The following is a 14,603-nucleotide window of genomic DNA, read 5'->3' as shown; positions in this document are numbered from 1 at the left end:
CAACTGTAATATCCAGTAAAACAACTGTACCTATCAAAACGTCCAACAAACATCACTTGCTGAAAACAGACAATATTTAGAACTCCAGTGAAAATTGGAGCTGGTTCGTTTTCCATCTGACAGAAGTTGTAGAAATATCAAAGCTTACCTTGTTTTGAAGAGTCTTGCTTTAAAGCTGAATTTCACTCCCTCCCAGCTCCTCTCTTTAAGAGCTCATGGTGACTTCAGAGACCGGGCCGTCCCAGGAACCGTCCAAGAGAAGATGCAGTCCATGAACGTTTTCTCCACAGCCTGGATTTCTTCTTCGGTCGACTTCCTCTTCGTGTTTTGAGATGATCCTAATAAAAAAATTTAAAAAAATTAAAAATAAAAAGGGAAATTCACAATGTTCTTAAAAAAGTGGAACCAGGTCAGTGTGTGGAGTAACACCACCAGCCCATTACCGGGGCGAGGACAGCGGTTCGTGACCGTTGCATCAGTATACACAATACTTAAAGTACTAGTAGAAAGGCCCGTAGGAGTGCTGGCAGAATAATTTGGAGCAATAGTGTTAAGGAATACCAGAAATAGAAATTTCAAGACAGCCGAGGCGGCCGACCCAGTCACGAGCCACGAGAGAAAACGTTGAAGAGCTTACCTTTTGTTGTGTGTGGTCTGCCGGAGACCTCCAAGACCAGCGTCATCTTTTCATGGCACATACCTATTTAAAAACACACCAGCAAAACATATATAAAAAAAAGGTTTTTCAATATATGCTGCACATACAAACATATAGTCTCTGATGTCTGCTGGTGCCCAAAGAATAACATTCCCTCTGGCATCTTGAGTAAAAACTGTATTAGGGTAAGTGATTGGAAATAAAAACGCTCAAGGAAAATGGAAAGGCATGCAAACAATACAGGGTAGTAATGGTAGATCATGTTCACTCTCGTCACAAGAAATTATATTATTATAATGTGAAGAACGGTAAACTCAGCAAATTGAGATTCATAAATAATAATAATAATAATAATAATAAACTGTATTTGTATAGCAAATACAAGAAATGCAATATAATTGCATGCAGTGTTTCACAAAAACAGATATAAAGGAACATTTAAAAAAAATATAGAAAACAGATCAAATGCATGGGAACCAATAATATGCATATAATTAAAAACAAATAGAGTTAAACTAAACACTAAATAAGTGTTGTTGGACGTGTGGATATGAGAAAAACACTCACCAAGCAAAACCAAAATTAAAAAAGAAACTGCTCTGAAGGATGTCAGAAACCAACGTGTGATTAAGGTGTTAGTAAAACAGCTGTTGTTATCTTGGAGACGTGAAGCGTGAAGCTGGCCAGCTACACGTGGCTTCTTAACTGCTAAGTGCAGCTTCAGGTATTTAAGCTAATGATGCGGTGGGAGGGGCATCCGTACTTTACGCCCCGCCTCCCCTTAGTTACTGTTGCCAAGCCATTCAACGGTCCGTTTTTAAACGGTAAAATACGTTTTAAAACGGAGATGGCGGTTGATTAATACACATTAATTTAATTAATTACAGCTAAAAATAAACAAATTAGTTTCAATTTAATGTTAAATGATAACTGAAGGAGCCAAATGTGTTGCTGGTTGTACAATTACTTAAAAGTACAATTAAAAGTATACCAGCGAGTATTTTCAGTTTACTGTATAAGCCACTAAATATTCCATTATTTTTTAAAGGCAAATTTACTTTACCGGTTTGTAAATTTGCACACGATTCATGTGATATTATAAAGTATGATGTATTGATTAAATGACCCAACCCACGTATTGTCACAGCTTTACAAATACAGCATTTCTTTGGCTCTAAAATAAACATTATTGATAGGGGAAACCCTAATTAGTTGGTTGTTTTTTTTTTTTACCTTACAATTGCACAGAAATGTACTTAATAAGGCCTAAGGATAGGTATGTTAATGTTGAACTGTAATATCTTTATACCATTTTACACCAACATTTGAGGCATTTGCATGCACTGTCTAAACAATGGTGATATTTCCAGAGAATTCAGGATGATTCCAGTTTCATTTAATGGCGGTAAAACATATTCACCACAATTCACAGTCAACTTCTTTTTTTTTTTTCTTTTTAATACATTATTTATGATGAGAGGAGTTGTTTCAAGTCTCAACACACAACTGAGTGGCTTCAAGATCATGAGTACAGCAATAAAAACATCAAACTGAAAAGATAAAAGAAAGACAAACAACGCATTTGAGCACATATGAACGTGTCACCCAATCCAGTTTTCACTTTGAACAATTTTTGTTAAAAGTTGTTAAACAAACGTCAGGAGGTCAGAGGCAAACAGGACCGTCAAGAAATTACTTAAAAAGAAAAAACCAACAAAAAGAAAACATGTTCTTGAAAGAAATTAAAGACGAAAGTATTGCCAGTGTAAACGCAGCTTTGAACGGGGAGCTTCATAATTAACACGCTCTGCTTAAATGTTTCCAATATTCATGATAGTGAAGAGTTGAATCAAACAAAACAGTCTGAAAAATAAAGGCAAAAAAAAAAAAAAAAACTCTGCAGGGAATTAAAAAAGCTAAAAAAAAAACAGCATAAAATATTTCAAGATTGTTCACTGAACTTTTTCATGTTGTCATGACAACAGTCAAAATAACGATGCAAAATGTGTCAAAACTGTGCAATCACACCATTATTTACTTCATCTATGACAAGTGTCAATCATAACTTTTTCAAATCAATTCAAGTTTGCCATTTTGTCGTTAACCGATATAACACGATAGTGTTTCACACGTTTCTTTGTTCTGGAAATGAAGGGGAGGAAAGAGGCAATCTCCCTCCATGATCAGTTTGGTTTGTAAATAACATTCTTGGTTATATTTATTAAATATAATGATGTGTCAAACAGCTCAACTGACATGACTGACAAGCTAAAATAATTAAGTTGATTAATCAATAATTCCTTCATAGAAATAAACTGACTGCTGAGGTATGAATTTATCAATAAACCTTTCATCAAACAAAAATGTTCTGCGTCAAGCTTCTCAAATGCGAATATTTACTAGTTGTTCTAGTTTTTTTTTACATTAAAGTGATTCTTTTTTGGGATATTAATTTAATAATCAGACAAGATAAGTCACGTGAATGTCAGCTGGACTTGGGGTGTCATGGTGACGGGTTTTCCTTAACATTTTATGGACCTAAAGATCAACTGCGAGTCAGTACTTGCAGCCCCAGCGGTCTGCATTTCAAGCGAGAGGACACACCAGATGAAAACGCTGATGTTTCACATTCATTTAGTATTTTTTTTTTAAAACCCACAAATTAACTGGGTATAAGATAGCAAGCATCGCTGAGGAGACAATAGAGTACAAAAAAACCAACTTCAAACCTTATCAATAGAAAACCAACAGACAAAAGCATTAAGATACTGCTGTTGTTGATTGAAAAACAAAAAAGCAACACCACAAATCCTCACCGCCAAAAAGACCAAAATTAAAAAAAATAGTGATTTTGGAGCCACAACTGAAAAGGGCTGGAGACACCCGATGGACCAATAATCAGGTGCGACATCCGACAGGAGTTGCAGGTTTATAAATGACAATCTATTTCTAAGCCCAGAGCGGACGAGACACAAAAGACAAACACAGCCGGCATCGAGGGGCGTTCAAGACGGATCGCCACCCGGTTCTGCACCTTCTCGCCAAACAGGTTTCACCACAGGATCACCGCAAACTCACTCCCGGAACGCGGCGCTTTCGAAAGATGTATAAACATTTGTACAATCTTTAGAAAAAAATTCACATTGAATGTGCTCCAAAAAAATCTGGGAAACAGTTTTGTTTTCCACAGCAAACCACGTCTCTGAATTTAAAGGTTTCTTCTCTCCTCAGTAGAACCTCTTGTTCCTCTCCTGTCTCTTCTGGAAAACGACGGCTCCCACCACGGCGCACACCACGATGCCCAGCAGAGCGCACAGCAGCAGCAGGAACACCTTCCAGCCGGTGAGCGGCGTGCCGCGGAAGTTTCCGGTCGGGTCGTCGATGTTGTCTGAGAAAGGAGGAATGAAAAATGACTGTTGTATAAACTCATTGTTTTTATATTTTAGGAAAATCCCAGGACACTTGATTAATGATGGACAATAAATACACGAGCACAACAATGTGATATATATATATATATATATATATATATATATATATGTATAAAAAACTAAATTCTAAAGCCACATGGAGACCTGCATCAGGGTGTGAAGTCATAAACAGGCAATTTTAAGTGGAATGTTACTTTAAAGATATATATTTCCACCAATTGCTTCTATGTTAATCCTTTACCTACATTGTTCTATCTTTATTTTGATTTGTCATTTCATGTTTTCTGTAACTTAAACTGGTTTGTTAAAGTACTTTCTGTGTATTTCTACATGCAGATATGTCAAAATAAACCTAACAAACATGAGTCTAAATAATCATTTTAATTCCACCTTTAGGAGACTTGAGGAGGTTGACGCTGGGCTCGATCTTAGTCCAGTCTAAGTTCTCCTCCTCGGGCGTGTGTTCCACCATCAGCTGGTAGAGCTTCATGGAGATGATGTCGTGGTTATCTGCAACGTCAAAATAGGATTTAAACTGTTAAAAAGAAAGCGTTAATAGTCAGAAATTGAATGCTTATAATGTGACAGGAGTATTGTTGTTGTTGTTGTTGTTGTTTGTTGCTGTCGTCAGATTTCCACCTGAGAGATCTCCCGTTGCTGCCGAGGCACCGAAGAAATACCCGGTGGGAAGACGAACGCCTCCGATGTCGATGCACTCCTTCCACTCGTTCTTGTCGTCCACGTCGACCATCACCTGCCGGACACAAACTGGATTTAAGTACAAGTGCACTTCATTTCTTAAAAACACAAGAATAAGAAAAAAAAACAATGAAATTTCCTGTGCTGAAAATATGTTAAAACTAAACTCAGGACACAAATATGGGCTCGAGACGCACCAGTAGAGTTCAGTGTGTATATTTGAGTATTTTTATACTCGTGCATAACGCGCGAGTCCATTTTTTTACAGTGCATGATCAGAAATCCAAGAGTTTCGGAGAGCGAGTCTTCCCCCGGCTGAACTAAATCCCAGAAGCTAAGTTTCATCCAAAAGGAGCTCCTCCACATACGGTCAGTCTTCCTCTGGAGTAGCGGACAGCGAGGTACGTGTCGTGATCTCTGTTGCGGATCTCGGCCGAGCAGCCTCCCAGCTCCGACGACCGGCCGTCTTTCCCGTGGTCGTAACTCACCGAGCCGTTGTTCACCATGGCCGAAATGTACGGGAAGGAGCGCTGGTGACAAGACAGGAGATAATCCCCCCCCAAATATAAATCTTTAAAAAAAACAACAACAGCCAATTATATGCATAATCTTTAAATAACAAATATGAGGCACAAACGAATGCATAAAATAAAATCTGTGGAACGTGATATATTTTCAGCTCGTAGCTTCACGCTGGAGGATCGTTTACATTTCTCATAATATGTGATTGTTTTGTTTAAAGCTACAGTTTTCCCACTTCTGAGATTTTGATCACACCGTGCATATGAATAAACTAACAGAACAAAACTATGTACCATTTTTTTGTTAATTTTCGAGTCCTTCTATTTTCTGATCTAACTAATAGCTAGCAGCGTGGAGAAGCTCTGATTTGAGCGCGCAACAACAACAAGCTACGAGCTTTAGATCTGATTTAGAAACGTGAGCATGTCGATCCAGAGTTTGATGGTTTTATACAGCAGCAAATAACAAACAAACAGTGAACTTCAATGAAAGGACGAGAAAGAGAGAAAATGGGACACTTTCAGCTGAAATGTGAAAGTAGCTTCACTCACAAGACAAGCTCGGTCAGAATAAACCAAAAATGAAAACGTTTTCAAAAGTGACGACGGCACAGAGAAGCAGTCCCTCCAGGAAATTGCAATCTCCTCATCAAACGCTTATTATCGTTGGGAGAGATTCCATATTACTGGATGCGAAATTAGTTTTACACTTCGAGTTGTCAGAGACGTCTCTTTGTTTGTTTCATCATGAAACGTTTAGCCCCCTGGTTCTCTCAATTCAATAAATGAATACAAAAATTATTAGAAGTAAAATATTTCTGTGATTATTAGTATTATTATTATCAAAGGAAGTGATAAGTCGACAGATTTTCTTCAAATAGTGCTTTAAATAAAAATACAAATAAATTTAATTGCATTTTTCTTTCTAAACGAGCAATTTTTTCGAATTCCAGCAATTTTACGCAAAACAAACCTGTAAATCCTGGAGGGACTGGAGAACCATCAATTCTCAATAAGTTTGCTTTTTTTTTGGTATATAAACAAATGTGAAATTATATTTTGATGTCAACATGCTTGAAGTTCTGCCAACAAACGTTAAGACCGAGACCGGCATGCCGACGAGGAAGAACCTGAGCGACCCACTCACATCCGTCGCATCGTCGTTAGAGTAAGTATCTATAAAAACTGCCAGTCCGTGGAAGACAGCATTGTTGGAAAACACGGGCCCTGCAGAGAAAAACAAGCCAGTCAGACACGCACACACACACACAAACACACTTACATCCATTCCATGGAGGTCATTGCGGAAGGTATCCAAATAAATAGCCAGGCCATGAGACTGATCTTGGTTTCCAAACACGGGCCCTGAGGACGGAGGCAGAGATGAGGCGAGACGTGAGCGGACAACTCCACACAAAACAAAACAAAAACACGTTGCGTGTGATGACATGAAGCGTTCCCGGTCGGAGGGAAGAATGAGGAGAGTCTACGAACGGGGATCAAACACACATCTCACGGCTCAGAGAGGTTTTCCAGGAGTAGAAGGAGACGCAGATGGTGAAGCTCTTCGGCGCGGAGGACGACACGCTCTTCAAGCTGGAAACTCTCGTTTCCAGAAGGTTAAAATGACCTTGAAGCGTTCCTCAACGTGCACTTTGCCACCACTGCTTGTTGTTTTAACGTTTACAGACATGAATATTTGAACCTTGCTAATTTATTAACCGTTGTAAGTGTGCAGTGGCGTACGCTTAAAGTTGAGGTTTGTTTGCACTTCTTTGAGTTCCTGGACATCGATTGAAAACTGCAGTTGTGTTTCCTCAGATTTTATTCCAATAAATGTATTATTAATTTATTCAAACAAGGCTACTGTGTCCTCGGTGTTGACAAAACATTTGAAGTTGCACAGTCTGCTTTAATATTTAATATAAGATCATTATGAATATGCATATTCAAGGACCTTTATTTGATTTATTCAATACTTCTTGAGTTCGCAGGTTTTCTTGCCAGCATTTGAGCGCATTTACTTTTACAGAAAGAAAATAACGACCAATGAGACACTTTGAAATGTTTTGAATAAATGATGAATTATCCTCAGCTCTACCAGCGCAAAATAAATGATATTTTACGTATTTTTTCTGCTCTACCACAAACGTGAGCGTTCAGATGAGTCCTGGGAAATAAGTTTCATGATGTTAGGCTTTTAGTAGCTCTTAGTAAATGTATCATGGGCTGTTTGTTTAGACAGAAGAAGGATGAAGGAAGTGCAACTATATTAGATTTTTTTTAAACTATTATTTCTCCAGAATATCACACGGGAATATTGCTATAAAAAAAAATGTAAACCAGCAGTGAGATGAGGAGCTGCAGGCGACGGCTGAACTCGACGTTTTGGTTGAATCAGAAGAAGAAGAAAGAAAAAAGCAACTTTAAGAGGAGCCGACGTCCAGCCGGCTGAGTTTCGTCCACCACAGCGTGAAGACGGCGATGTTACCTGGATGCAGTCTGTCCTTCGTGTACCAGATGGCGATGCCGTCGCCGTGGAGATTCTTCTTCCCCGACCCGTGAATTTTAAACTGCACGTGCATCTCCCAGTCCTTCAGGTAACACGGCTGTTTAGAAATGGGAGGGAGATGACAAGAGGTTTGTTTTTACACATTATTAGAAAGACTTTTATTTCATATTTCAAATTAGAAAGAAGGTTTCAGTTCACACAGACTGAACTTAGTTTTTTGCAAATGTTAATTTTACAGGTTAATAAAAAAATGTTTTTTTTTAAAAGTGCACATTTCATTTCATGTTCTCACATTCATCTTTGACTCTCATCCACCAAACATAAATGAGAGCTAACAGAACATTTGTATTTCATAAGTAATGATTTTAATTGTCTTTTACTGTTCATTTTATGGCATTATTAAGAGTATAAGCCTAATCATACTTTAATATTATTATGATTATTAATAATCATAATAATAATAGAAGAAGAAATGCGGTTGGTTGAATATTAGAAGTTGTGCTCTTCGACATAAACAGTTGGTGGCGCTAAATCTCCACTCAGGCGCCTTTAACCCACAGCAGAAGAAGAAAAAGGGCACGAAACGAGATGACATCGTTGGAAGAGCATCAGTCAAACCTCGGACGGTGGAAATCGGACATTTCATCCAGCTGTTTTCATGCAGATAAAATGAAGAAACGATTCTTAAAAATATCTGCAACCTCTCCCACACACAGAAACACAGAAATCGGAGCTCCTGTACGAGTCGTGTTTCGCAGCCTCTTCCTCACCACCGTGTTCCAGATGGATCCCTGCTTGCTTCTCTCGTCCGAAGTCAGTCGGACGTACGAGCTCGTCACCAAAGTGCTTCCCCAGAAGTCCCACTGACTCGTCGGGCTGCTGCCAACACCTGCAAGGACAAAGAAACAAACAAAAAAACAGGTGAAATAAACAAGACGCAACCGGACACACCAAAACACATTCAGCAGAAGGAAGACACCGGATCGGCGACATGCTTCTGTACGCTGCTCCTTCCATATCCTCCTCCTGTGTTAATATTATCACACCTCCGCCGTGAAAAACATCTGTTTTAGATTTCATGTAGAAACACACACGCCTCACAAAACACGACTCGCGTCTAGTAGATTTACTTTTACTTCAAGCATTCACAAAGAACCAAATTATGTTACAGAAATGATCTTTTTGGTTTTAATGTCGATTACATCCTTTAAGATGTAACTGTGTTTATTTCATGTACTTTTATGTTGTGTGTTTGACTGCATTTCTTGTCCCTCATCAGTAAAGGTGGTTGTGTACCAATGACACGTACCTTCCTATGTTTTCCTACTCCGGCACTTATTTATCTTGGTCCACACCTTTAAACAAACACTTCAGTTTTCCCCCGGAGGCATGCCGAAGGCCGTTTATCGCATTTCCTCATCGTAGATTACCGACGCTTTTGGACACATAACTCGCCGGGCGACTTTTCAGAGATGTGTAAGTTTTATTTCTTGGTTTTTTTTTCAGATCGTCTTCCAACAAAACAAAACAAAACAAAATTCACGAAGATCGGCGACAAACGTAGAGAACGACCCTGGAAGTGGGAGGAAATTACAAAATGATTTAAGGGGCGACGTTTGAGTTAAAGTGATGAAATAAATGTTATTTTATGTGCTCCTTCATTTGAAAGAAAACAAAAAAAACTTAAAAGGCTTCACTGGAAAATATCACATCTTAAATAAAACAGGAGAGATGTTTAGAGGTGCGTCGTACTGACGCCAATAACATTTATGTTTCTTATAAAATGTGATGCATCACTAAACCAACCGAGTTAGAATTAACTATAGCTGGAAATTACACATGAATGGAGCAGTAATACCATATATATATATATATATATATATTATATAAATAAAGTTTATTATGATGATTATTCTTTATCTGCAGCTGTCTGACTGACTTTTCTTTCCCAGAAACCTGTAAACACTTCGTCACAGTTCTCCAGTCGACTGAACATAAACACAGACAAGCATCTTCGTTTTTATTTTTCCAAATCTGGATTGAAATCCAAATATTGTATTTGTGTATTTTCCCAAAGTTTCAGGTCTCTAAAAGCTGCTTTCACTAAAAGTTTTACACGTTTTTCTTCCCGCGTTGTGTCGCAGATGTTTCAGTGTTTTATTGTCCCTGAACTTCTTCTTCTTCTTTATTATTATTATTATTATTATTTACCCGGCTGCTCAAACGTTACACGTGTTTTACAACAAAAGTCTCGGACTAAAAACTTGTGAAGAAAAGGTTGTGAGGAAGTCCGATCGCGGCTCCGAGCTAACGCGGCTAACGGAGCCGCCTTACCTTGGTACGGCTTGGTGAGCGAGTGCTCTCTCTTCAGGTGTTCGGCGTTTCCGTCGGTTATGTCACAACCGACCAGGCACGACTCGAGTATCAGGAAGGCCACCGCGGTGCTCAGAAATCCCTTAAAACCGCCCATTTTGTGCTCAAACAAGCTTCTCTCGCAACAAACTCCTTCTTCGAAACTCCATAAATCCAGTCGGTTCCGTCCTCTATTGTCCTCCGGAAAGAAACAACATTAGTTCCGCTGTTAATTACCCGGCGTTCTTAAAACTGAAGGGATGTCGGGGTTTTCCTTTAAATGTCATTAAAATTCACAAACGTAGTCCAAAATTGTGGCTGGTTAATAAAAAACAACACTTAAATTAGCGTGATATGTATGTTTGTAAAGATACAGAGGAACGTTTAAACGCTGCATGTTTCCGTACGGAAGATTTAAGTAGGACGGCATAATATTTACCATCCAATCAGACACGAGCACATCGCAAATTGAGCCAATCAGAGACGACTGGCTAGTCCTCGATCATCCACTAGATGGCGACAGAAGACAATAAGTAAAATAAACATTGACACAGGCGTCTATGACGTCAGCAGGCTGGAAACAACATGAAACTCTGATTACGCAGTTTGAATGACATCTTGTAGACAGCAGGGTAAAACAAAATGAGATCTTCTGATGGAGTTACCACATTTATATCCATTCTGTGGCAATTTATTTATTTTATTTGTTTTCATAAATATCATGGTATCACAATTAAAACTTCCAGGCCGGTGGGAGACCCAGCGATACGACGCAGAGCAGTTTGATTGAACTTTAAGGTCTTGATTTGTGGTCCAAACGTATGAATGTGTGGTTTAAGGTCTGCAAAAGAGAACCAACGTACTGTCAGGGAAGCAATATATTTTACTAAATAATAAATACACACACATTAAATAAATAAATAAACAGCTTGGGATGAAAGGAAGAACCGCGTATGAAGTAAAACTAATAATAAAAGGTAATAAAAGGCTGGGCAGGAAACAACCCCGCGGCATCCCGCATGCGGTACCTGCCTCGACCTGCAGGCTGTCGCGCCGACGCCCTCCCTGGACATGCTGAATGTCATGTTTACCTGTGATTCAACTCAATTAGTCCGTTTTTAGATTGTTTTTTCCCCCGTCTCTCACTCCACAAACGTCACTGCTGCGGCTCCACTTTTATTTTTCATCTGTGACTCACCAGTTTGCAGGAAAAAAAACAAACAAAAACACATAAAGTGTTTAACAGAAAACTCTCCTGAGTTTTATACGGCGGAGAGCCGGCGTGGAGATTTCACTCACCGGTTGTCGCGTCCGCTACAAAAAACAAACAAACAAACAGTGAAAAACCAGTTGTGTCAACAGTGAATGTTTGTGCAGAAACCGTTCAAAATGTTTTCGGTTGTTTCGATGTCTGCAGGTTGTTCACCGATGATCCGGTCTGTCGCTCCAAAGCCCCAAATTATCACAGTGTCTTTTTTACATTTGTTGTTTTCAGAAATGAAACAATTCTTTTACGTCTTTTCTTTGTTTTCAGCTCATTTTTGTCGGCAGCAGCATCTCCATGACCTTGAATCTGTCCGAAGCCTTTTTACTGTACGTGTCACCCGACCTCACAACGTAACACCTCTCAGGGCCGCTGGCATCCATCTGCAGGTAACGCCTCTCCGGCTGCTTTATTACTTCGCCTTCATTTCTCATCACGTCACTGTGGAAGATGCAACGACCGGAAAATCCTCCAATCTTTATTCTTTATTCTTTGTTTCTTTTTTTTTTACATTTTCGGGTTTTGTATATGTGTTGTTGTTGATTTCTCTTCTGTTTTCTCCTGTTTGCTGACATATATAATCAATCAATGTAACCCTAAACCTGAATCAAACAGTGAAGATTCTAAACCGACTCTAGTGGCTCTCGGTGGTATTGCAGCTTAAGACACTTTTTGCACCGCAAAACTCCTTTTGATGGTTTTTTTTTTATTTTTACGACGTTTGTCTCATAAATCACGTATTTACACTTAAAACACTTCATGACAGCGGTTTGAGGGGGAAGCTTCCCTCATCTGCCTTTAACGGTCCATATTTTCTCCCCGGTGGATCTGAGGATTTTGAGTCATGACCTTCCAGTCACAAGTTGGCATCTGGACCCCGGAGGCCACGGCCGGCCGCCGCCCGCTGCGTTCTCCCTGTGAAATGACCCGGACATGTTGTTTGGGTTCCTCGTCTGATTTGGACCATTGTACATCTGTGTAAGTGGCATCAGATCGGGCCGGTTTGATGTGGAATTACATGAAGCCAGATGGCTTTGTGCTTCGGTGAGTTTCTGGATGCTCGACGTGCCCTTGTATAGTTTATCCGGGCAGCAAGAGGCGAGGGGGAGGGGGGGGCGAGAGATACGAGGACACCGATTCCAAACAAGAAAACAGCTCAAATATTTATGGAAAAACAACTACATAACAGTGTGGCTAATTATTTTTTAATGCAGCTGTAAACTCTGTGAGTAAACAGTTATCGGTTTATTCATATTTATTCAAGACTTTAAACTCCATAATAATCAAATGGAAAACAGTAGAAAGCTAAAGGAGAGTAAAAAAAAAAATCCTCCTCAATTATAAGTTAATATACAAGATGATGATGTCATGTTACTACATAAAGTGTTCTGCAGGGAATAGGATCATTCTCAAATACATAATTAATACACATTTGGTCCTTCTGCAATTTTTTTTTTTAAAAATAGCCCCACTGGAGGCTTCAAATTAGTTGTTCACGTACCAATTTCTGTTCAGCACCCACCTCACCTGCTGCCACTTCCACAATCAGCCTCACCTGCGATCACTTTACAATCAGCCCTGCCGGTAGATATGATATACTCCCAGTTTTTCCCCACTTTCATGCTGTCAGACCATCCAACTGTATCACATTGAATGGACTTGCTTCTTTTTTTTTTCCAGACAGTTCTCGTTTCAGCTTGTTTTGTAAGTGAAGCTTCTTTTTTTTCTTTCTCTCTCTACTTCCTGTGTCTAGTTTCCCTTGTTTCTGTTAAATCTTAACAGCTGATAGGTGACGTCACAGCGGGTAGCCTCTTGATTTATAGACATCCATCAAATCAACAGCTTAAACTTAATTTATGGACGTTTTTTTTAATTTTGTTTCACCCCTTCGGTGCACATTTCTATCCCGCCCCTCTTTATTCTCTTTTATTTTGTAATTTATGTAAAACAAAAAAAGGCATCCATGTGAGTCCATCATGGAAAGTCTCCTCCGGGTGAATCAATGCTCTGATCTATTACTGATAAATATTGACCACGGCATCGCAGGGACCGTAATTGTGTTATTTTATTTGTCGCCGCCCCTCTTGTCCATCTGTCCGTCCGTCCGTCCGTCCATATGTCTATCGATCCTACATTAATCTACGCGTGATGAAATCTGCTCAATAAAGGCAGATGACTGAGTGAGAACTTCAGATATCGCGTAGACATGACTTTCACTTGTTGACCTCAGCGACGCTCTTTATATTTTCAGCCCTCCTGACGACACTCACCGTGACGTCGTCGTGTTTTTTCGTCAGTCATTTCTTCTGTTTTTTTAAAATAGCAGTCGACCCCCTTTTCGCTGCAGTTGATGTCTTTATTGTGGAGCAGATCTCTCTGGGACTAATGATGCTCCAGTGTTTCATAATCAAAACATCATTGAAACACCTACTGTTAACCTGTGTGTGTGTGTGTGTGTGTGTGTGTGTGTGTGTGTGTGTGTGTGTGTGTGTGTGTGTGTGTGTGTGTGTGTGTGTGTGTGTGTGTGTTTGAAAACAGATTTACACGGGGCGACCTGATTCTGACTCTGCCCTAAATAAATAAATAAATACATCTTTAAACAAATAACATAATACAGTCTAGTGAGAGAAAAATAATCGCAAACATAACACTTGCTCTCTCCTGTGTTTGTTTGTCTACAGTACAAGTTACAAGTGTGTGTTTGTGTATCCACCATTAGGAGAAGAGGAAGAAGCCTGCAGGGAGCTGAGGACGAAGAACACAAAGTTGGAGCTCTGCTGCAGGTAGTTTTGATTTGTTTTAGTTTTGATTTGTTTTGTTTTTGATTTGTTTTGTTTTTTGCTTGGGGTCAGAGGTCAAGTTGCTATCTTCAAATGTTTGGGAATTTTCAGTCAGTTTACAGCTATCGGTGGGCGGGACGTAGTATCGTTGGGTTTCCATTCAGGTCGAGTCGGATCCACCTGCAAATATGGTCACTTCCTGCTACAAACCGCCCCGAACTAGCAAAGATGGCGACGGACAGAATCTGAACTGGAGGCTTCATAACGGCCGTTTACAAAACCAAAGGACGACGTCCAATTTGAGTCTCTAATTACTTTTAGGAACCATCCGATAACTAGCGCATGTTACTGTGAAGTCACTTTTAAGTGTATTTGTTGAGTTTATT

At 39.5% G+C, this 14,603-nt stretch overlaps 1 protein-coding gene across 3 annotated transcripts; it reads right to left on the bottom strand.

Annotated features, from left to right (window-relative positions):
* Positions 1 to 2,126: 2,126 nt before the first annotated feature.
* lman2 (lectin, mannose-binding 2) lies at positions 2,127 to 10,379 on the bottom strand. 3 transcript variants are annotated; one of them, XM_069710061.1, is made up of 8 exons: positions 10,156 to 10,379; positions 8,592 to 8,710; positions 7,801 to 7,918; positions 6,457 to 6,674; positions 5,157 to 5,318; positions 4,729 to 4,843; positions 4,480 to 4,599; positions 2,127 to 4,046 (listed from the first exon to the last, which is right to left on the bottom strand). In XM_069710061.1, the coding sequence occupies exons 1-8, from the start codon at positions 10,289 to 10,291 to the stop codon at positions 3,886 to 3,888; spliced, it is 1,149 nt and encodes a 382-aa protein (XP_069566162.1). In that variant the 5' UTR covers positions 10,292 to 10,379; the 3' UTR covers positions 2,127 to 3,885. The 3 variants fall into 3 exon arrangements, with proteins under 3 accessions (XP_069566162.1, XP_069566163.1, XP_069566164.1); XM_069710062.1 differs by having other exon boundaries at positions 6,592 to 6,674; XM_069710063.1 differs by having other exon boundaries at positions 6,457 to 6,536.
* Positions 10,380 to 14,603: the final 4,224 nt, after the last annotated feature.

This window comes from Brachyistius frenatus, unplaced genomic scaffold (assembly GCF_029030835.1).
Source record: "Brachyistius frenatus isolate BFR_SWC_R1_liver_20210118 unplaced genomic scaffold, ASM2903083v1 Contig_89, whole genome shotgun sequence".
Classification (NCBI taxonomy): domain Eukaryota; kingdom Metazoa; phylum Chordata; class Actinopteri; family Embiotocidae; genus Brachyistius; species Brachyistius frenatus.
The sequence above is the reverse complement of the archived record's forward strand: the minus strand, read 5'-3'. Positions and strand labels throughout refer to the sequence as shown.